The following is a 21,806-nucleotide window of genomic DNA, read 5'->3' on the forward strand; positions in this document are numbered from 1 at the left end:
CTCACGAAAGTCTTATTGAGGCGTACATTAGGGGTTGTAAAGTTTACCGAAACTTAATTGAAAAAATGCTTCAATATTTTAACAGTAAATTTTTAACAGTAAATTTTTAGTTTTCAATTATCAGAAAATGGCAAAACTAAACACAGATGTTTGTACGTATGAAACCAAATAAATCCGTAGTTTATTTTAAATTTCAGTTAATTAGTTAAATTTATAAATCTACACATTATGGGATATTAATTGAAGTGGGTTATGGTTAACATGTGTTCAATGTGTTCAATTGTATATTTTAGAGCGATGATTTATAACATCTACCTTTTTAGCGCATATTAATCATAAATATCGTCTTCCTCCTCATCATTAAAATCAAAATTAATCCAGCTAGGCCATGCAGCTTCTTTCCGTATCATATTCTTGAATATATCAGTTAAGAATTGTTCTAATTTGCCAACGTTTCTTAAAATAGCGCCCTCTCCAAGACCTTGCTGCCCAATGGCAGTCTTTATTTGAATGCTTCTGATCAATGAGATACGTTCCAAACCTTTTAAACCAAAGGTAGGTCCGTTATTGTCCATCAAGGACTCTTCGTTGTCTAAAATTGGGTCACTAATATCACAAAGAAAACTAACGAATAGCTGCTTTTGCAGGTATGCAACGATACACAGACAATGCATACCAATATCACTTATTGATAGTTTTACAGGTAATCTCATGAACTTTGGGCTTGGATAGTTCAATAGGAGCTCTGCACTTACCTCCATAAGCATATCGCCCTTATAATCCAGTTCCACCAAGAATTGTATATCAGTGTTTTTATCACCCATTGGAGAACCCTCATCTATAATTGCCTGGTAGAATTCGTCCAAAGGGTCGCCTATCTGTTTTAAAGTAATTGTAGGGGGAATTCCACCTAGTTTGAAATCGATCATCTTAATGTTACTCACATAGCTCGGTAGCTCAATGGACTCCAGTTGCAAGTTTAGAAACTCTTTGATGTGCTGGTTAATATGGGGATCCCCACTTATCTTATCCCAGTTTATATCGAACGACATAATGTATATGATCCATTTTGATCTGAGGTTAGCGTATGTTAATCAATAATGGCTAAGGGTCTCCTAAAAAATTTCGTTTTTCAAAATATTATATCCGAAGACATCTGTATCAAAGAATGAAAACGTAAAGTAGATACCTACCACCAGCATTACTGCCCAAAAACCCCATGTTTTAATGCTTGCTAGAGATTTTGTAAAAGGATTCTGCACTAGGAGACTTCCTTGCGGTAACTCAAGGAGAAGTTTTGTTGGTTTCATTGATAGTGGTAGTACAGTACAGAAGCTTTCTATAAAAAAGTTGTTCAATTCACCGGCCAAGAATGTGTATGATATAGTATCAGATATCTCAAAATATCAAGAGTTTGTTCCATACTGTAAAGAATCATTTGTAAGTGGAATTGACCCTACTCATAGAACCCCTGTTGAAGCCGGCTTGAGAATACAATTCCAAAATTACGATGAACAAGTTCTATGTAAAGTTCAGTGCTCAGATAATAAAAATGATGTCTTATCGATTGTTGCAGAATGTAAAGAGGACACTCTTTTTGAGACATTAAGAACCAGTTGGCGAATTTCACCTCACCCGGAAAATTATGAAGCTTCTAATGTAGAACTCTGTCTACAATTCAAATTTAGGTCGCTGCTATATCAAAACTTGTCGATGTTATTTGGCCAAAAAGCGATCCAGGTTGCTATCGATGTGTTTCATAAACGGGCTTTACAGCAGAGACACGTTGAATTAAATTCAAACAAAGAATTAAAAGTAGATTAAATGTTCCGACAGTCCAAAATATAGTATATTATTTTTATATTCAGCCAATTATTTAAAATCTACAGGTACGAATTCATTATCATTTAAGTAAAATTGGTGGGCATTGAAGTTTAGGTTGAACATATTCTTTCGCATGTTATTCTTCATGGTCACCGCTATATTAACCAATGTAAAAGATAATTACAATAAATAGTACTTCGCTGTAATAATACTCAGTGTTGTTTTTTGGGTGTTATCCTAGTATGAGGGGTTTTATTATCGCGACCCAGATACCACCAGAATGCAACCGCTGCAGCAAAGCCTCCAAGAAGTTTCTTATCTCTAGAAGACAGATCTGTTGGCTCGTTATAATAGTCAGAGTCTTGTTCATTATTTGTTTTAGAATTGTATTTGCTATTGGTATAATCCATCCCTGATGGATCATTTTGTATTTCTGCTTCTTCGTTTACTATTTCAACCTTGCAGTTCGAATCGCCTGGGGTCTCAATTTTCAGGTCCGTGTTAGCAGTCAGTACAGTACCCTCACGCCCAAATACAGACAGGTTGTCTTCGCCGACAGATTTATTATTTTTTGAAAAGCCCTTACTTTCGGTCTTCTTTAAAATGTTGCTTTCTAATCTTGGGATTTTTACAATATAGTCGTTTTCCAATTCGGATGCATCAGTTATATCTTTAACATTTGGCATGTGTACTTTATCAACAGCCTGTTTGGCGTTGGCATTCATACTAGCTCCAGAGTGTAAACTTCTTTTAGAATCTAGGAAATTTCCATCTGGAAATTTAGGTTTTGTATTATACAACATATGGGCCTCAAATGCAGCAAGTCTGTCTAACAATTCGGATTTTTTACCTGATACCTTCAAACCTCTACTACGACACTCGTTCTTCAAGGAAGTCAATGTCATAGTTTTAAAAGAGGACAGCTTCTTCTCGGATGAAAATAGTGTTGTGGAATCATTTCTAGCTGTCTTATGCACTGTCCTTATGGTGGTTGTTGGCATTAATCGAGTTGACAGACAAGGCAACGATGCTACTCTTATGGAAGGGCACGCAACTTCTGCAAGGCCTCTGGAAACTGGCAAAGCCTTTAAACCTCTTAATGACATCTATAGTCTTTTGCTTCTCTTTGTTTATTCGCTTCTATGTTCTTTAAATTTGTACTTGAACTATTGAATAATTCTCAGTTGATATATGGTTCTCGTTTTTGTTGTGTTTTCGTTGTTTACATAATAGCTAGGCCAAATTGCTTTCAGTTTTTAGGCAATAGTGTAGCGTAAATCAAAAAATGTATTCCAGCAATAGTCCAAAAAACCTTTGCGAATGTGAATGTGAGCCATAGCTGGTCCAGACCACAGCCAGTCGAGACTACAGTAAAATTAAATAATGAAAAGCACCAGCTTTACTAATATTCCATATGATGCTTAAAACTTAGTGTAATGACCATTCCCAATGCTTGTTTTGTGTAATTATAGTAATTTTACGTATTTACAGGTATAAACGTTGATACAGATATCTTCGCATAGTAACCTAAGGTGTTTCTTAGTACAAACGAGCAGCTTCTTGACAAGCCTTAAGCTGCTGCAAGTAGAAGTCACAGATCTGCATGTTTCCATTATTGTCCTCTAAACAACGAGTGAAGTTTCTAGCATCGACATCACAATGCCTTGCTTGCTCCTGGTATTGCTGTTGGGGAGCTGCAGCTGCAACTTGTTGTGGTTGCGCTTCAGCTGGAGCAGAACCTGAGCCAGAGAACAAACCAGTGATACCGGCACCAATAGTATGTCCAACTGCAGAACCAACTGCGACACCGGCAGCAGTAGACGCCATTTGGGCAAATAAACCTGGTTGCTGAGGTTGGGCAACTTGGGCTGGTGGTTGGTTGACAGCAGGTTGCGAGGGAGGAGCAGACCTGGCAGGAACAGCCATTGTGGAAGACGAACGTGTTTGAGCTGGAGCGGATCTTCTAACAGTACCTCTAGAACGTGCCATTATGTATATGAACGTATATTTGCTTTAATCTATGTTGTGGTTAGATAGGTGGCAAAACGTTTAAGCCGTTATTAATACTTTCCGTAAAATTTTTTTAGTACGGACCCGTAATGTAATAGAGGGGCTCATGTCTGGATAAACGTGTAGATAAAATCCAGACACCATTAATTATACAAGCGAACTTAACATCGCTAGATCATTCTGGAAGTAAAAGGACATTAACATAAACAATATATAGTTTAAGGCTTTACACTGTATTCTCTTGATTTGCGCTCTTAAAACGCGACGAGAACTGTCGTGGATAACTGAAAACTCATGCGTGGGTTGCATCTTTGCTCAGCAGTGAGTCCAAGAATAAGGTTGGAGCTTGGCGTGGTCGGGTCGGAAACTGGTAGTTGTTTATCCTTGCTGTATTAATCTTATTCCTTGAGGAGTAAAAACTATTCCTTGTTACTCTCGGCGGAGCTAAAGTGGTTACGTTGTTGCGACGTTCTTTAAATCCTACTCCACGTGATATCCGCCGTGATAACGACCTTACAATTCTTTTGGACCGTGACCTGGGAGGCGGCTGCTGGTCGTATATTTTTTGAAGAAGATTTGTTGGTGAAACGTACATAGATGAGTCTTCTTCTGGTTCCTCGATTCCTCTTCCCGGTACTGCAATTGAAAGCAACCTTCGCACAGGTTTAACTGTTGCCCTTTCGCATTTTCGCTTTGCTCGTATTACTTTCTCCGAAATGTCTCTTACTGTACGGTCGAATGCAGTTTCATTATTCAAGTCCAGACCTATAGCTTTTCGATATTTTGCTGATTCTAGGTAGTAGGTTTCTTGTCGTGCGTGATACCATGATATTATAATACTAATAAACCAATTAGCGAAAAATGCAACTATTACGACAGCCAATCCACATCCGAAGGCAATGAAAAGCATTCCAGTAGGCAGTTCGGATGTTTTGATGTTGTAGTTTCTATATGAAGTTAGTACCGCAGGCGTGAATGTGCTTATTTGTGATGATGATGTTGATGACATGATGAATATTAAAAGTGAAGCGAAGAGGTAACTTGAAGGAGAATAGATAATAATATTCTGAAACTATCAGGTCGATAATTAAAGAATGCAGTGCTTTCAGGTAGATTTATATTATATTTATCGTAAAGTAGTGTAATAACAATGAGCCACCTTGACTTAGTGAATAGCAGTCTGTCTAGAAGTTCGGGCTATAACCAAAAGTTCCTTTATCTAATGGTAGAACGCTATTTTAGAAAGCAAAGAGAATTTTATATTTATATTGATTGAACAATTCCTTGAAATGTCTCAGACCACTGGTTTGCCACTAAGAATACGTTGACGAGCTAGCAACTCAATAGCAAATCGTTACAATAGCAAGAGAAAACTGCGTAGCGAAATCTCAGATATATTCTGAGTGATTAAAACGTTGCTATTAGCCATTAATTATCTTCTACTTGAATTTGCTGCAACTCAGTATCCCGCGCGTGAAGGCTTTTAACGGTTTTTAGAGACGATTAACTAATGCCCTTTGTCATTTGCAGGTACCACAAATCACGTGCTTCTAATATGGCATAATTTTGCTACGTTAAAACAAAGCACAAGATTAATATTGTAAGTAAATTAAATACATTGTCAACAAAACGATTATTATGATATTAATCGTTCATCCAGGAAAGAGGCGATTATTTCTCGACTTGTATTACAGTTCGTGATATCTGAGCAAATTAGATAAATGTAAAGTAGGAACTAGCTTTAATGGTTATGAACCCACCACATTGCAAATTTTTTCTGGTAACTATGTGTCACCGCTTAAGTGTATTATTCTTGCAATTATATTAATTTTCAAAATATTTCTACGGAACTATTACAACTTATAAATGTTTGTTCACCCATATATTTATATATACAAACACTTATTGAACTCCTTAGGTTTCGCAAAACCTCCAATTTGCATCAGCAGACTCAATTGCCCACTGAAATTTTTCTCTTAAAGCTTTGGTAAAAACTTTCTCTAGGGGAACATTATACTTTTTACAGAACGCGACGGATAGCCTTGGATCAATATAACTGATCTTTGAAGTACTTAAGGCCACAGTAGAGTTTTCCTCCTTGTCCTTTAACTGGAGGGAACTTGTAGCAATCCGCTGTTCCAACTTCTCAATCTGTGACCTCAATTTATCAACATCCTGTAAGGCGGGCTTTACGGTCACTATGCCACTTTCTAGTTCCTCAGCATACTGTTTTTCTAGTTCATCAACACTAGCAAGCCAGCTTTGCAAATCAGATTCGGGTAGCAGTTCTTCATTTTCAAATTTTCTCTTATCGTTTTCTCGAATAAACTTTTTGTTATATTTCTCTCTTTCACGCTCTATTAGTCTTTTATGTATCGCCTGCTGCTCCTCATTGGTAAGATCATCTATTTCGCGAAAGAAATTTGGGTCTTTTTTTAATTGTGATTTATCCAATTGAAGGATGGCCTTTTTGTATCTAATTTTTGCCCATTCTAACTCCTCAATCTTTTCCGTAGCTTTCTGCACAGATGTAACATGACCCCTAGTTACGGTCCTCTGGTGATTACACAAAATTGCCACTTTTCTATTTGCTGCATTGTATCTCATCAACTTTTCGGCGATGGTACCTTCATTAGGTATTAAATCTAATTGATCTTGCATCGTCTTAGAAGCATTGAAGGTACGGAAAACCTTCGCAGTAAGGCCAGGCATGTAATTTTGTAAATGCTTGTTTAAAATTGAGGGGTCTAGCCTATCAAACAACTGGTGACCCGGTTGCTTAGGTGGTCTTTTAAAAATAGACAAATTCTTGAAGACTTGCTTATTAACCTCCACCTCCTGATAGTACCGGATTGAATCCTTACCCAAAAAGTCAAACACCACAGTTGTTGGGGGCTTCAAGGTAACATGCTCATATCTTAAAGAACAGCAACCCACAGTGTCTGCCTCATCTTCAGATTTCTCACCTCCTGCTCTTAAAGCAAACACATCTATCAAATAAGTTGCAACAGAGATTTGTCGTTCAAGCATAACTTTACTCTTAAGATTTTTAGTATATTCTGCTCTGATCAAGTCGATATATTTTTTCAACTCCCTAGCCTTTTCGAATTTCTTGTAATCACTCATACCTTTAAGCGAAGAATTTGCAGCTAACCTCACATATTTGAAGGAATTGGAAATGTTCTCTCTCCACATACACAACCATTGAACTGTATTGTCATGTCTGATTTCGCCCCACTTATGCCCAGCAGGAGGAACCGGAATTGGAGCGTCCTTATCTAAGTTTAATACAATATCTTCAGGATAAACTCTTCTTTTTAATTTTCCAGTTTTGGGATGAGCCCCACGACCTCTAAATAAATCAGGCGGCTCTAGCTTAAAGTTTCCAACTTGCTCTTTTCGACCATCTAAATAACAGAATTTATACGGCTCTTCTAGCTTGTCTTTCTCTAATTTTATTAGTTTTTTCTCTTGTGGAGTCAGCCTTTTTTTCTCTTCTCTTTGCAGTTGGTAATACTCGAACATCTTGGTAAAATCGCACTTCTCAAACGACTTTATTTCAATATTATTCCTCGTCCCACCATTTTCATTCAATACATCGAGAAAATCCTTGAAGAAATTCTTTTGGAATACAGGGTTCTTAGCATGATCGGATTCTAATAGACCTCCAAAGAAACCTGCCACTTCCTCTGCTTGAGGAGGAAGATCAACAGGTTTGCCGTCGTAATATAACTTGACATGAGAAGGTAATGGCACATATTCAGGAGGGAACATGACCCCATTATGCCTCAAGGTTACCCATTTTACAGTATTATCTCCATTTTCCTCCTGCTCCCACCATCTAAACGTATCGCTATCATCGCTTTTATCATCAGGATTAGTTTTCTCAACCTTACTGTCTATTGCATCTTCAATTTTTATTTTCTTGGTTTTCGAGGCGTTCTCCTTCCTTACTTTCTTCCTTTTCTTTACAGCCTTTGACAAAGCTTCGTCATCTTCCTCCTCACTGCTCTCCTCCTTTTTAGGTGCAACCTTTCGAACCTTTTTCACCTTCTTCAGGGTACTTGCTTTAGTGTTACTTACGGTAGCTTTGAGAGGAATGTCCTCTTCTGACGAAGAGGATTCGTGCTTGGGTTTTACTGTCATCAATATAAGACCTTTTCTTGAAATGAGCCAAACGGATTTAGATCAATTGCACGCAGTCCTATTTTTTCAAGCTACTTTGGAATCACAGCCGCTATGTAAAGAAGATTTCCGTCAACTTTCTATATTTATCGTATTATATGTTTAAAACTAAATCCAGCACAACTTTCCATAGGGCAATTCATTTTCTTGATGGAAGGAACGCTGCGAGAAGTCTCAAATTACATAATCAAACAATTCATTGCCCTCTTGGTCCGGGTAACAGCGTATAAGGCATCGGTTGAAAACTGTTTTGTTGATGTTTTACTTTTTTAGGCAGACCACCAAATGTTATAGCTGAAGAAAGCCAGGCGACCCAAATTACTTTATTTGTTAAAGATCATATAAACGCTGCACTTCTTCACCACATTTAGTTAGTGCGATTAAGCTCTAAAGAATACTAGGTGCGTTCAAGAACAAATTGAACGGTAACCAAGAGACTGAGGAGTCACGGAATACTTTGAAAAGGTAAGTTGTGTTACGCTTTAATGTTTTATTCTGACTATCCTGCTATTAGTACACCAATTAAAAGTTGATACAAAAATTGGGTTCGAGTACACTAGAGTACATCTTTAGGTACAATTAAAGAGCATTACCTTGCATTAATAGCAGGAAGTGATAGGAGATTGATACATGAAAAATTGCATAAAACTCATGGATTGCTAACAAATACAAGCAGGCAAGAAAGTATACTGGATTCATCAACGTTGCATATTCTACTTGTTTTGGTTGTCGTGTTTTTGTTTAACTTAAGCTATATTGGGCGTGATCTATCTGCGAGCATTAAAAGAACACTGTCAGAATAACGTCAAAGTTTAGAGTGAAACTGAAATCATTGACACAAAAGCTTGAGAGCAGGGCACGATTTGACGATCCCGTCTGAGACATATACATATATAGACAGCAAAAGGGTATACCAGAGACTCGTTTGCCGCTGTCAAATATATCCCCACAAAGCACTACAAAGCATACCACCTAATACCCTCTGTTATCATAACCTTAACTAACTATGTCTCCACTTCAGATAGTCAATGACAAGCAATTGAATACACGATCGAATGCAAATGTTCATACCCCAGTGAAGCAGCATGCTAAACGTCCAGATCTGGAGAGGGGTCATCATGACTACAACCGTCAGCCGCCGCAGAAGCGGAAGAAAGAGAAATTATCCGCTCTCTGTAAGACACCACCATCTTTAATTAAAACGAAAGGTCGAGATTACCACAGGGGCATTTTTTTAGGCGAAGGAGGCTTTGCTCGTTGCTTCCAGATGAAGGATGATAGTGGGAAAATATTCGCTGCGAAGACAGTTGCTAAGATTTCCATCAAGTCAGAGAAGACTAGGAAAAAGTTGCTTTCAGAAATCCAGATCCACAAATCAATGAAGCATCCAAATATAGTTCAATTTACGGATTGCTTTGAGGACGATACGAATGTATACATACTCTTAGAGATATGTCCTAACGGGTCTTTAATGGATTTATTAAAGCAACGTAAGCAGTTAACTGAACCAGAAGTTAGATACTTTACCACACAGATAGTTGGGGCTATCAGATATATGCATAGTAGGAGAATTATTCACAGGGATTTAAAACTTGGTAACATTTTCTTCGATAAGCATTTTAACCTTAAAATAGGAGATTTTGGTTTGGCGGCAGTTCTTGCAAATGATAGAGAACGGAAATACACTATATGTGGGACACCAAACTATATCGCTCCTGAGGTTTTAACAGGGAAACACACAGGTCATTCATTTGAAGTTGATATATGGTCTATCGGAGTTATGATTTATGCTTTGTTAATTGGTAAACCACCATTTCAGTCGAAGGAGGTTAACACAATATATGAGAGGATTAAAGTTTGTGACTTTAGTTTTCCTAAAGAGAAACCAATATCATCAGAGGCTAGGGTGTTGATAAAGGATATTTTATCATTAGACCCATTAGAAAGACCTTCATTGGCGGAGATTATGGAATATGTGTGGTTTAGAAATGTTTTTCCTGCCAGAATTAATAGTGGTGTATTAAGTTTTGTTCCGGAGTATCATGATTTAGACTTACAGGAATCTTTGATTAACTTCAAAAATTGTATGGCAAAATGCGGGTTGCTAAGCCCTTCCGCCGCTGCCGCTGCCCTAGCGGCGGCATCAGCAGTAAAACCTTCTATTGATCCAGTAACAGGAGAAATAGCAACTGCTACAGCATCAACAGCAACCGCTGTTGCTTTTAATAACAACCATAACGTACTATTCTCAAGGAACAATAGCGATAACTCAGAATACAACAAAGCTGTTTTGCCGCACTCATTGTCGCCAGGCGGTACAAGGTACAAATACAAAGAGATTGTTGATGTAGAAACTCAAAGGAAATTAAACGATCTGGCCCGTGAAGCGCGTATAAGGAGAGCACAGCAATCTGTGTTGAAGCAATCGCTAGTAGCTAGTTCCACGAATTTTATAAAATCGGAGATATCGCTGCGAATTTTGGCCAGTGAGTGTCATATGACATTAAATGGATTGCTGGAGGCTGAAGCTCAGAAGAGAATGGGTGGTCTACCTAAATCAAGATTACCAGAAATTCAACATCCGATCGTGGTGACAAAGTGGGTAGATTACTCAAACAAACATGGTTTTGCTTACCAACTATCTACTGACGATATCGGGGTACTATTCAATAACGGTACAACGGTTTTAAAGTTAGCGGACGCGGAGGAATTTTGGTATATTAGCTACGATGATAGAGAAGGTTGGGTAGCCAATCATTACAGCCTTACCGAAAAACCCAAAGAGTTGAATAGACATTTGGAGGTTGTAGATTTCTTTTCAAATTACATGAATTCGAACTTAAGCAGAATCTCAACCTTTGTCCGTGAGTCATACCACAAAGACGATGTATTTCTAAGAAGGTTTACGCGCTACAAGCAATTTGTTATGTTTGAGTTGAGTGACGGGACCTTTCAATTCAACTTTAAAGATCACCACAAGTTTGCGATATCTCAAAGCGGTAAACTAGCAACATATATATCACCAGACCGTCAAAGTTTTACTTATCCAACGATAGAAATACTCAAAGCGGAAAAAGTACCAAGCCATCCAGAGGTTGGCTTCATGGAAAAATTTATGTTGATGAAAGAAGGTCTAAAACAGAAATCAGGAATTGTTTCAGTAGCACAACAGTAATGATAATGGTAGTTATAGTAATTTTAATAGTATATATTATGTATATATATTAAATCGGAATAAGTTCAAATATGTAACAGCTTATATACCGTATTGATCTTCTGAAACCAATGTCTGTAGATTCCATTCTGTCTCAAAGTTGGACTCTAGGGTCGCCAGCTTGTTAATTATACTATTACAAGCATTTTTTAATGCATCTTTTGGATCATATCCTTCAACTGTCTGAATACGCATTCTAAACTTTGCGAACAGAGGATGTTCGACCTTGTAAGCGGCAAACAGTACTCGCTTATCTTCTAACAGCTCTGCACGGATCAAATTTCCCAGCGTATGATCTTCCTTTTCAAAGGTTATTATGACAGCGTTTGGTGCCTTTGTATCAGGCTCAATTTTAAGCTTCGATTCTCCTTCTGGTAGCAGGAAAAGCTCAAATCTATCTGGGGCGTTCATAAGTCTGTTGAATATTCCTCCTTGATGCCTTGGCAGCTACGTTAAACAACACCTTGAGGTAAATTATCGATTATCTTTACCTGAAGTTGTATAGCTACTCATGATATCGTATCATCGTAGAAAGTAGCAGTTGAATAATAAATGTGAGAGAAATTCGTAAAAAAAGACTTCTTTCATCACGTGCCAATGTGCAAACGTTCAATAAATGGATTTGCAGACAACGCACAGTAGCATAGCCAATGGCAAAGTGACATTTAAGCATTGGCTAAATTCGACAATTCATTAAAATTTCATAAGTTCTCAATTAATTCAGTATAAAATGAAGACAAGAGGTAACAAACATAAAAGATTAGTCATAATACCTTAATATACAGGCAAGGACTTAAAGAGAGGTTTTGGCGAACATTTAACAATTTGGGACGTTGGTACTTGGAAGGCATCTGTCCTAGCCTCCGCCTAATGACAAAACTCATTACGTAATCATAATCACATGATGATAATTATATCGGGTGTTATCACCTGGTACGTGCTTTTTGGTTCTCTCTTTTTTCCCGTGTTGCTCCTTAAAATCGAGAAAAAAAGCTACCATTCAATACGAAAATCTCTGTTTTCTCGGTTTATTCTGTTGTACAGCTTTTGTAATTCTTAAGCTGAAACTAAACTAAAGACAAGTGCCAGTGTAACTGAGTAAGACTAGGTAGATCAGCCCAGTAAGAAAGAGATTTAACCCTCTAGTAAATACCGTGGGACAGAAGAGGGATTTTGAAAAAATTGTATTACGTCAATAGAGTCTTTCTATGTCTCAGAGTTGGAGCCAACATCAAATAGATCACGTTGCTGCAAACGGATCTGTAGGGCAAACCGTACCTCAGCAACAGCAGCAGCAACAGCATCAAACTGGAGCTCAAGAGCGACAGTTAACTGATGAAAGTTCTGGTTTATCAAATAAACTGAATTCAGAAGGAATGAAGGGACAGGGGCAATACACTCTTCCTTCGATTTCAGCAGGACTACCACCTAATGCTGGGGAGCAGCAGCAACCTCCATCAGATGGATCGACATACCGACCATTGAACGTGAAGGACGCTTTGTCATACTTGGAACAAGTTAAGTTCCAATTTAGCAGCAGACCCGACGTTTACAATCATTTCTTGGATATAATGAAGGAATTCAAGTCTCAAGCGATTGACACCCCTGGAGTTATTGAGCGCGTTTCTACATTATTTCAAGGTTATCCTACTTTAATTCAAGGTTTTAATACGTTTTTGCCTCAAGGCTATAATATCGAATGTTCTGCAGATCCGAATGATCCGATAAAGGTCACAACGCCATTTGGCGTTACAGGTGAGATGTCAATTGTGTCACCAGGCAACCACATGCCTCATGGAGAACAGCACCAGCCTGCTGTCCAGGGTATGCAACCGATGTACCAAGCTTCAGACCTTCCATCGGCATTAGCGCAGCCGCAGGATCAATATGGAGTTGGTGTTAAAAAGGCCGGCGACGTTGAATTTTCGCACGCTATAAGTTATGTTAACAAGATTAAAACAAGATTTGCAGACCAACCGGATGTTTACAAACACTTCTTAGAAATCTTGCAGACATACCAAAGAGAGCAGAAACCTATCAATGAAGTTTATGCACAAGTAACTGTTTTATTTCAAAATGCTCCTGACTTGCTTGATGATTTTAAGGAGTTTTTACCTGATGCTTCCGCTCCGAAGGTGCAGCATCAGCCCCACCATTTGAATAACACTTTGACTTCTACTAGCTTTTACCGTGCTCAGCAGCAGCATACTGCCCAACAGCGACAAACAGTTGCTCACCAACAAAATTTACCTCCATTGGGTAGCTTTTCAACACCTGGTGATTATCATACAATGGGTATGCCTGTAGTCCAAGGACCCGGTATTAGCCATGTTCATGAACAACCATCTCACATTGTTACGCAAGGTATATCAAACCAAAATATACCTGTTTCAGATTTGCGGACAACAAATGATGGGTCTCTTAGACCCGCAGACTACAATCAGGGTCATGATATACAGTATTTGGAGCCAACTACAAGGCCTGAAATCGACCTAGACCCAAGTCTTGTACCAGTGATACCGGAGCCTGTTAAGCCTTTAGAAGATGAGTTGAATCTAGTTGAGGAGACAACTTTTTTTGATAAGGCTAAAAAGGCTATTGGCAATCAACAAGTTTATACGGAATTCTTAAAAATCCTCAATCTCTACTCCCAAGACTTGTTGGCATTGGATAAACTAGTTGAAAAAGTCGGGCATTATTTATCGGGCTTCCCTGACCTTTTTGATTGGTTTAAGAGTTTCGTTGGTTACCAAGAAGTGCCAAAGCATATTGAAAATGTTGTTCATGAGAAGCACAGGTTAGATTTAGACCTATGCGAAGCTTGTGGACCAAGTTACAAAAAATTACCTAAGGCTGATACCTTTATGCCATGTTCTGGAAGAGATGAGATGTGTTGGGAAGTTTTGAATGATGAGTGGGTTGGTCATCCCGTATGGGCGTCCGAAGATTCTGGATTTATTGCTCATAGGAAAAATCAGTATGAGGATACATTGTTCAAGATAGAAGAAGAACGACATGAGTATGATTTTTACATTGAAGCAAACCTCAGGACGATTCAAACCCTAGAAACTATTGCCAATAAGATTGCTAATATGACCAACGAAGAAAAAGCCGCATTTAAATTACCACCAGGCTTGGGTCACACTTCTGTTACCATTTACAAGAAGGTCATAAGAAAAATATACGAAAAAGATAGGGGCTTCGAGATAATCGACGCTTTGCATGAGCACCCAGCTATAACTGTTCCTATTGTATTAAAGCGTTTGAAACAAAAGGATGAAGAATGGAGACGAGCACAGAGGGAATGGAATAAAGTATGGAGGGAGCTAGAGCAAAAAGTATTTTACAAAGCTTTAGATCATCTTGGATTAACATTCAAACAAGCAGACAAGAAGCTGTTAACCGCAAAACAACTAATTTCGGAAATTGGTAGCATTAAGGTCGATCAGTCTAGTAAGCGCATACATCCATTGACTCCGAAGCCTAAAAGCCAGTTGACCTTTACCTTCAAGGATTCTGAGGTTTTTTATGATATTTTAAGTTTAGTTTTTGTTTTCATTGACAACAATAATACCTATTCATCGCCCGATAAGGACCGTATAAAAGAATTCCTCAAAGGATTTTTATGTCTTTTCTTCTCATATCCCATGGATGAGGTAAACGATGCCTTATCAAAACGGTTTAGTACAACATCAGCTGTCAATTCTTCCGCTGAAGATGCAGATTTACATCAAGAGAAGGCGAACTTAGAAATTACAATGAAGCGTAGCCACGACGATACGGACTCCTTGTTGAGGGACATACTTTATAGAAATAAGCATCAAAAGGGTAGGAATCCTGCGCAAGAGAGCTCTTCAGAAGATATTGATAGGGAGTCCGAGCTCGAGGAAGAAGAGATTATCAGGCAAGAAGCTAAAAAGCCATGGCTACTAGGAAATATAGTTGATGAAGCTGATAACCATGGTCATGTTGAAAATCGTACCATATTCAATATGTTTGCCAATACCAATATATATGTTTTTTTCCGCCATTTGACTACAATGTATGAAAGGTTGTTTGAAGTGAAACAAATGGACAAAGAAGTTACCGAAGAAATAGCTAATAGGAAAGTTGTACAATTTGCAAAGGATTTAAATTTGATATCTACGCAGTTGACAGATATGGGACTAGATTTTAAGGGATCGCCTGCATACGTGGAGTTGTTGCGTTTATCCAGAAATTTGATCAGCGGTAATTTAGAGCATCAGTGGTTTGAAGAAAGCTTACGTCAAGCATACAAGAACAAGGCATTTAAGATATATACTGTTGATAAAGTTATCCAGTCATTGGTTAAACATGCACACGCTATCATTACTGATACCAAAACAGTGGAGATTATGATACTGTTTGAGAAAGATCGCACAAGAGTCTCCACAAGTACAAAAGAGCAAATTCTCTATCGCTTACAGGTTAGATCAAATATGTCGAACATTGAGAATATGTTCCGTATTGAATTCAACAAAACCACTTCACAGGTCTCAATACAGTATGTCGCTGTCGATGACTTAACACTTGAGGAACCTAAATCCTTGAAAGATAAATGGCAATATTACCTTACTTCTTATTCTTTATCTCACCCTACTGAAGGTATTTCACATGATAATTTAAAACCCCCTTTCCTTGAAAAGATTATTGAGAGGGAAGAAGATTATATTGATGATAAGGACGAAAAGTACTCACCTGAAGGCATTGCTTCCTCGAACCTAAAAGTTAGAATAGACCCAGCTACATACTATATGGAGGTGGACGCTGGTTCTCACGATACATTTTCAAGAAAAGCTGTTAATAAATTTCCAACTAAGGCGGAAGCAAAGAAGAAGAAATCGTTCGAACTAAAAGCGGAATTTGAGAAGTTCCTAAATAGCAATAATGGTTGGAAAAAGGGTATAGCCAGCGAGAATGCAGCAGATGTCGAAAATCGGCTAGATTTTGTAAAGAAAAATGGCACACTAGAAGGATATTCAACAAAAATAGTATCCTCTAGTGTGGGCGAAGTGGATCGCACTGGAAATAAAGATGCAAAACTAACATCTTCGCAAAAAACTGCAGATTCTAATTCTGTGGTTCCTTCTCCTGCGCAACCTTAAAAAGAGAAAATGGCAATCTCTATTTAACAGAAACGGGCCTGTTATAACATGAACAATCTTGTAACATTAGTTGATGCTGGGAAGCGATGAAAATAATAGCTCCATCGTCGCATATCATCTTTTATCATATGTAGAGAAGAATTAGGGTTAAGCCATCAATATATATGATTTCATTATATTTAACCACATATGCAAAATTGATTATTCCTCGGTGTAGATATCCACACCGAAATGTTCCAAACTCTCGCCCCATTCGTTCCGCCATTTCTTGCGGGAAAGGTTTGACTTTTGCTGTGGGTGTCTTTTTCTAATTACTCTCTCGCCATCCTCTGTACTCGCTTCAATGTTACCTTCTGAATTATTTGAGGGTAACTCACGACCTCCATCTGGTGGCCAAGGTAAGGCTAGCATTTGATCTGTTATAGAAGAAGATTCATCATAGATTGATATATCATTTTTTGGAAATCTTACTCCATTGCCTTCTTGCTCGCTAAAAGGGTTTAACCAGCAACTAAAAGGGCCCATGCAGTTAATAGCATTCGTGAAAGGTTCAATATCATAGGGGAAATTTATTAGGTCATCAATTTGTATCCTATTAGAACTCATCATCTCGTCCAGTTCTTGCTGCCAATCCATTATTGAATTAGGATAGAGAATTTTCAGATTATACATCAACTGCGGAAGCAAACGCTTCCTATAAAATAGGTTCTCAATTCTATCCATTTCCCATGACTCAATCTGTGTCATGCCCTTAAAGATCTGATTCTTTACGCATCTTAAAAATAACACCAAAATAGTAATAAATACAAAGCCATTAAGCGGTGTTAAAATTGTTAGGAACACCAACTCTACTTTTGTTATAAATTGTCCTGATGAATATCGATTTTGCCATACAAATGCAATTCTGCTACCAAGCTGTATAGATAAAAACCCAGTAGTAGCAACTATCCAAAATAAAAACCGCATAAAATGTGGAAAGGTTTTATATCCAACGCAATTCATCGTCCATGGACAGTGGTGATCCATAACTAATACACATTGGTTGCATGTTTTACAGTGATGGGTACGTTCTGGTTTAAAAGTCTCACATTTATCACAATAATTTCTCCATTCATGATCAAATGGTTTAAATCCTTCAGGAGGCTTTCCTGGGTTTGTATATATAGCCTTATAGTATGACAACCAGATCATTGTAAGACTTACTTGGAACCATATTTGCTTAGCGAGGCTAAGAAATTTTGAGAGGATGAAATAATGCGCAAAGTAACCAATAAATGCAATCAAAAAGCATGGTATGAATATCCCCAACCATTTCCATCTTAATTTAGCAACCATTTGTTAAAAATGGCACTAGTTTCATTAGGGTCTTCTATAACATTTAAGGCCATTTACGATAATTGATAACAGCCATAGCTTCCAGCTTAACGATGTTGAGGACTACCTAACTGATCACGTGTTAACTTGAAGTTCCTTGATCACGTGAGTATTAAATATCCAATGATAGATTAGTTTACTATGTATATAGGTCTAATCTGAGTCAATGACCACTTGTCCTACTTCGACTCCTAGTCATATTCTCATATCTAGCTATGACGGCTTTATATATGTTAGACTATCTAGCTCATCTTCATTTCTACAACAGATCTCGAGTCGTTACTAGCAATTACTCCTACTTTTCCATACAGATCTGATCCGACGTTTCTTTCTAGCTGCTGTTTCTACGAGGTTTCTATTTGAATCTACGACAAACGGCCGTATTATTCAGTTCTACACATCCACATTTGAATTAACTGCAATCAATAACAAATAAGCTTCTATGGCCAAGTTGGTAAGGCGCCACACTAGTAATGTGGAGATCATCAGTTCAAATCTGGTTGGAAGCATATATTTTTTGCGTTAGATTTTTAAGTTAAATATTTTTTGTTACTAAAGGAACGGAAATGTAATACTACTATGAACAAAATTATAGCAAAGTAACAGTGCTTTTAAATGGCAAAGTGCTCCAAAAACCACCATTACGTGAAACAATTGGTGTGAATGTCCCCAAATGTCGAAAGAACCAGGCGCTAGCATCTCAGGAAAACGTATACCATATAAAAATGCTCCAAAGATGTAAAATAACGCCTCGAAAAGAATCCATTTCAGCTGAATACGATTAGTAGTTTGTACTATTCCGTAGTAACCAAAACCGGTTAATATAGGGAATACAGCAGATAATCCAAAAGCTACAAATATGCCTGCTCTGTAAGGTCTCCACTCCCTTGACCTAAACTTGGATTTTAATGACACAATTGCGCATAATATACCAAATAGTAATGTAATGCCAGAAAAACCATAAAACATTGACTTATTATCAAAAAATCCAAAATAGTAGATACTAATCATAGACGAGCTAATTAGTAGCACTATCCCGAGATAGTCCAACTTGTTACCGATAAGTGCAACTTGTAATGAATGAGATTTCAAACAATGGTAGGTGGAGCTTAGCGCAAGACATGAGAATGCACCTAAAAAGAAAATGTCAAGCATAATATAATCCATCAATGACGTGGTTGCAAACTTATGGACAAAGTACTTGTCAAATATGAAAATGAACAAGAAGCAAAGTCCTGGTAATAAGTGTGAATATATGTTTACAGATTCATTATGCAGATAGAATAGACTATCCAAAGAACCTTTAAAACTTTTAGTTTCTATGACATAGCCATGCCAAATATGTTCATTATCTCTTTGCCATAGGGGCAATTCATTCCAACCGCAAAGTTTCCTTATCTTTTTGAGAGCTGGATTCGTTGTTTTCACTGAAGTTTCATTACCCAACTTTCTCATCTTTAATTTATAATCAATTCCAGTGGGGGGGATTTTTCCCCTGTACGCTTTACTCTCATGGTTCTTCATCCAGTTTATTATGAGATTTTTCTTGAATGTCGTTTGTTTAAGTTAGCTATGAAGATGACAAAATATGGTTTTCTCTAAATTGTAATAGTCCGCTTAAGTTGTTGAATTTTTTATAGGCTCTAAGGTTCAACGGTTGGTAATTAACAATAGGACATCATATGATGATGAGTTTAATTGGGATTAACGCGAAATATATTTCTATAAGCATCTATCTAATAACTCCAAGCAATTGAGCAGTTATGTTAAGTATTTTATAATCTGCTACAGCTATACTTACTTCTTAAAGGAAAAGCTCTTCCCCTCGGATCCCTTCTTTTTCTTCACGGCAGCAGGCATGGTCATACCTTGGCTATAAGGGTCAAAGCTTCTTTTCTTATAAGCCTTGTTCTGCACCTCACGAGAATCCACATCGGTTAGAATTTTTTTTGCTTTAGTATAATCAGTTTCTTCTACAACAGCACTAGGGGCTGGTTTATTAGATTTGTTCTCTTTCTTGGGTATCTTCCTCTTCCTCAAAACAATAATCTCATTTCTGTCCTCTTTAGTATCCGAGGTTTCAGGTATTTCAGACTTCGAAACCGAACTGCTGCAGTTTAGAATAGGTAAAGGCGTCGAATCTGAAGCCAAATGTGCATCCTCATCTGCAACCTTGTGAATCGAATTTTTCGTGAATTCTGCTAGAGAAAGTTTCTCTGAAATATCATATTTCCGATTTCCAAGTTCATTACTATCAATTTCTATTTTATTACCGTTATTGTAGCGAACAACTTTCTGGTTTCCAAATGAAGAGACTTTAAATAATAATGACTCGTTGTTAACCGTAACGGTATTGGCATCATCTCTTTGAACTTCGGTTAACAATGTTTGAAAGTGATGATCTAATTTTTGGATTTGTGACAATGATAAATTCGATGATATTGAAGGGATCGAATTCTCTATATTCTGATCGCCATCATTTAATGCACTTTTTATTCTGTCTAAAGTTTCCTTTATTAAATTAGAGAGTTCTTTAGCGTTTGCTCTCACATGGTCAGTTATGTAGTTGCTGGCAGTTAGCACACCAGTGATATCTGTTGGCGCCAGAGCCACTAGAGAAACGAGCAATTGATTTGGCATAATATACCTAGGTGATTCGTCCTCATTACGAGCTACCAAATCTCTCCATTCGAATAGGCTACGTAACAATGGTTCCTTAGTAGATGGAATATTGTACTGGACTTGTAACTGCCTCCATGCTTCAGGAGCTATAGTTAAGTAGACGTTCTTGGAAGTTTTCCGAGGCCCAAATTTTGTATATTCGAACCTTCTCTTCGAAACATTTCTGGATTCATTTAATACTTCTGCAAGTTTATTTTCCTTTATCAATGAATTTCTCAACTGATCGTAAATATTGAGTAAAAAATGTGTATCAGCACGGGCATATTCTACCATAGGATTCGTTAGCGGTCTTATCCTCCAGTCAGCAAGTTGATATTTCTTGGAAGTTTTAAAGTTTGCAAACCTTTCTAGTAAATATGCCAAACTATGTCTTGGAAAACCTAACGCCTTCGATGCATTATAAGTATCAAACAAGCTCACAATATAGAGTCCTAAGTCACGCTGCAGCCAAATTATATCCATAAATGCACCATGTAGAACTTTTAAAATATTTGGATCTGTAAAAACTTCATTCAGGACATGTAACTCTTCGCGAAGAGCGATAGTATCCACTAACCAGTCCTTATTTCTAGTGCTTATTTGCATCAAACACACAATACCATAATAAGATCTGTAATCATGATGCTCTAGATCTAATGCTATTTCCTGAACACCTTTTAATTCATGAAGCATTACTTTTAATGCATCAACAGTATCTACAAATTCCGCATCAGCTTCATCCCATGGTCGAGGTTCAATTGGAACTGCGTACCTTAAAACCATCTCATTATAGGGTTGATGATCAATTTCATATTCATATGGATGTGGGTAGTGACTAGGAATGTCGTCTTCTTCAGGCATCAGTGTAGAAACTTCTTCTAAAGGTTTTAGAGCATGGGGTTTGCTTATAATTAAAGGCTTAAAAGGGTGCTGCTCTGTATTATCAACTGGTGTTTTAAAGTGTAACTGGGGTTTAGGAATACGCTTTGAATTGCTTGTAGTAGAATATATATTCTCATTTGAGAATGTGCTATTGCTATTTTTCTGGGATCCTTTGGTAGTTATGGCATCAAATGAATGATCAGACTTCTCAAATAATTTATCCATAATATTGCTCATTTCATTCCAACCTTCCTCCAACTTATCTACTCCAAGTTCTAATTCGTCATTATTTTCGTCTATAGCTAAAACCACTTCATTCAATAGGAGACGGATTTCCTCACATGTTTCATCTAACGACTTTGAGATAGCATCATCTAAACTTCTATAGAAACCAATATCTTGAGCGCTGAGAGAAGATGCAGCTCTAATAGTATTAACAGTAAGTTTTAGTAGCTGCTCACTGTCATCTGCCATATTTACTTGGTAGCTTTTAAACGTCCATATATGTTGTATCAAGATGAGTTTAGTGG

At 37.6% G+C, this 21,806-nt stretch overlaps 12 protein-coding genes and 1 non-coding gene across 13 annotated transcripts; 4 read left to right on the top strand and 9 right to left on the bottom strand.

Annotated features, from left to right (window-relative positions):
• Positions 1-329: 329 nt before the first annotated feature.
• MDM12 (ERMES complex subunit MDM12) lies at positions 330-1,052 on the bottom strand (the record flags this gene model as incomplete). The annotated part of the gene is made up of 1 exon (XM_018130977.1): positions 330-1,052. The coding sequence occupies one exon, from the start codon at positions 1,050-1,052 to the stop codon at positions 330-332; it is 723 nt and encodes a 240-aa protein (XP_017987135.1).
• Positions 1,053-1,227: 175 nt separating this feature from the next.
• Positions 1,228-1,824, top strand: COQ10 (ubiquinone-binding protein COQ10; the record flags this gene model as incomplete). The annotated part of the gene is made up of 1 exon (XM_018130976.1): positions 1,228-1,824. One exon carries the CDS (start codon positions 1,228-1,230, stop codon positions 1,822-1,824), a length of 597 nt encoding a protein of 198 aa, XP_017987136.1.
• A 212-nt stretch (positions 1,825-2,036) lies between these two features.
• On the bottom strand, positions 2,037-2,930 carry AIM34 (Aim34p; the record flags this gene model as incomplete). Its single annotated transcript, XM_018130975.1, has 1 exon — positions 2,037-2,930. The coding sequence occupies one exon, from the start codon at positions 2,928-2,930 to the stop codon at positions 2,037-2,039; it is 894 nt and encodes a 297-aa protein (XP_017987137.1).
• A 433-nt stretch (positions 2,931-3,363) lies between these two features.
• MIX17 (Mix17p) lies at positions 3,364-3,813 on the bottom strand (the record flags this gene model as incomplete). The annotated part of the gene is made up of 1 exon (XM_018130974.1): positions 3,364-3,813. The coding sequence occupies one exon, from the start codon at positions 3,811-3,813 to the stop codon at positions 3,364-3,366; it is 450 nt and encodes a 149-aa protein (XP_017987138.1).
• Positions 3,814-4,126: 313 nt separating this feature from the next.
• AW171_hschr32014 (HCL008Cp) lies at positions 4,127-4,843 on the bottom strand (the record flags this gene model as incomplete). The annotated part of the gene is made up of 1 exon (XM_018130973.1): positions 4,127-4,843. The coding sequence occupies one exon, from the start codon at positions 4,841-4,843 to the stop codon at positions 4,127-4,129; it is 717 nt and encodes a 238-aa protein (XP_017987139.1).
• A 905-nt stretch (positions 4,844-5,748) lies between these two features.
• Positions 5,749-7,980, bottom strand: TOP1 (DNA topoisomerase 1; the record flags this gene model as incomplete). Its single annotated transcript, XM_018130972.1, has 1 exon — positions 5,749-7,980. One exon carries the CDS (start codon positions 7,978-7,980, stop codon positions 5,749-5,751), a length of 2,232 nt encoding a protein of 743 aa, XP_017987140.1.
• A 1,045-nt stretch (positions 7,981-9,025) lies between these two features.
• CDC5 (polo kinase CDC5) lies at positions 9,026-11,194 on the top strand (the record flags this gene model as incomplete). Its single annotated transcript, XM_018130971.1, has 1 exon — positions 9,026-11,194. One exon carries the CDS (start codon positions 9,026-9,028, stop codon positions 11,192-11,194), a length of 2,169 nt encoding a protein of 722 aa, XP_017987141.1.
• An 81-nt stretch (positions 11,195-11,275) lies between these two features.
• RPB11 (DNA-directed RNA polymerase II core subunit RPB11) lies at positions 11,276-11,644 on the bottom strand (the record flags this gene model as incomplete). The annotated part of the gene is made up of 1 exon (XM_018130970.1): positions 11,276-11,644. The coding sequence occupies one exon, from the start codon at positions 11,642-11,644 to the stop codon at positions 11,276-11,278; it is 369 nt and encodes a 122-aa protein (XP_017987142.1).
• A 797-nt stretch (positions 11,645-12,441) lies between these two features.
• On the top strand, positions 12,442-16,359 carry SIN3 (transcriptional regulator SIN3; the record flags this gene model as incomplete). Its single annotated transcript, XM_018130969.1, has 1 exon — positions 12,442-16,359. The coding sequence occupies one exon, from the start codon at positions 12,442-12,444 to the stop codon at positions 16,357-16,359; it is 3,918 nt and encodes a 1,305-aa protein (XP_017987143.1).
• Positions 16,360-16,560: 201 nt separating this feature from the next.
• On the bottom strand, positions 16,561-17,694 carry PFA4 (palmitoyltransferase PFA4; the record flags this gene model as incomplete). Its single annotated transcript, XM_018130968.1, has 1 exon — positions 16,561-17,694. The coding sequence occupies one exon, from the start codon at positions 17,692-17,694 to the stop codon at positions 16,561-16,563; it is 1,134 nt and encodes a 377-aa protein (XP_017987144.1).
• Positions 17,695-18,169: 475 nt separating this feature from the next.
• On the top strand, positions 18,170-18,242 carry AW171_hschr32020. Its single transcript has one exon. It is a non-coding gene; the product is annotated as a tRNA-Thr (tRNA).
• Positions 18,243-18,285: 43 nt separating this feature from the next.
• IZH2 (PAQR-type receptor) lies at positions 18,286-19,257 on the bottom strand (the record flags this gene model as incomplete). Its single annotated transcript, XM_018130967.1, has 1 exon — positions 18,286-19,257. The coding sequence occupies one exon, from the start codon at positions 19,255-19,257 to the stop codon at positions 18,286-18,288; it is 972 nt and encodes a 323-aa protein (XP_017987145.1).
• A 273-nt stretch (positions 19,258-19,530) lies between these two features.
• On the bottom strand, positions 19,531-21,750 carry RRP6 (exosome nuclease subunit RRP6; the record flags this gene model as incomplete). Its single annotated transcript, XM_018130966.1, has 1 exon — positions 19,531-21,750. The coding sequence occupies one exon, from the start codon at positions 21,748-21,750 to the stop codon at positions 19,531-19,533; it is 2,220 nt and encodes a 739-aa protein (XP_017987146.1).
• Positions 21,751-21,806: the final 56 nt, after the last annotated feature.

Source organism: Eremothecium sinecaudum, chromosome III (assembly GCF_001548555.1).
Source record: "Eremothecium sinecaudum strain ATCC 58844 chromosome III, complete sequence".
Classification (NCBI taxonomy): Eukaryota; Fungi; Ascomycota; class Saccharomycetes; order Saccharomycetales; family Saccharomycetaceae; genus Eremothecium; species Eremothecium sinecaudum.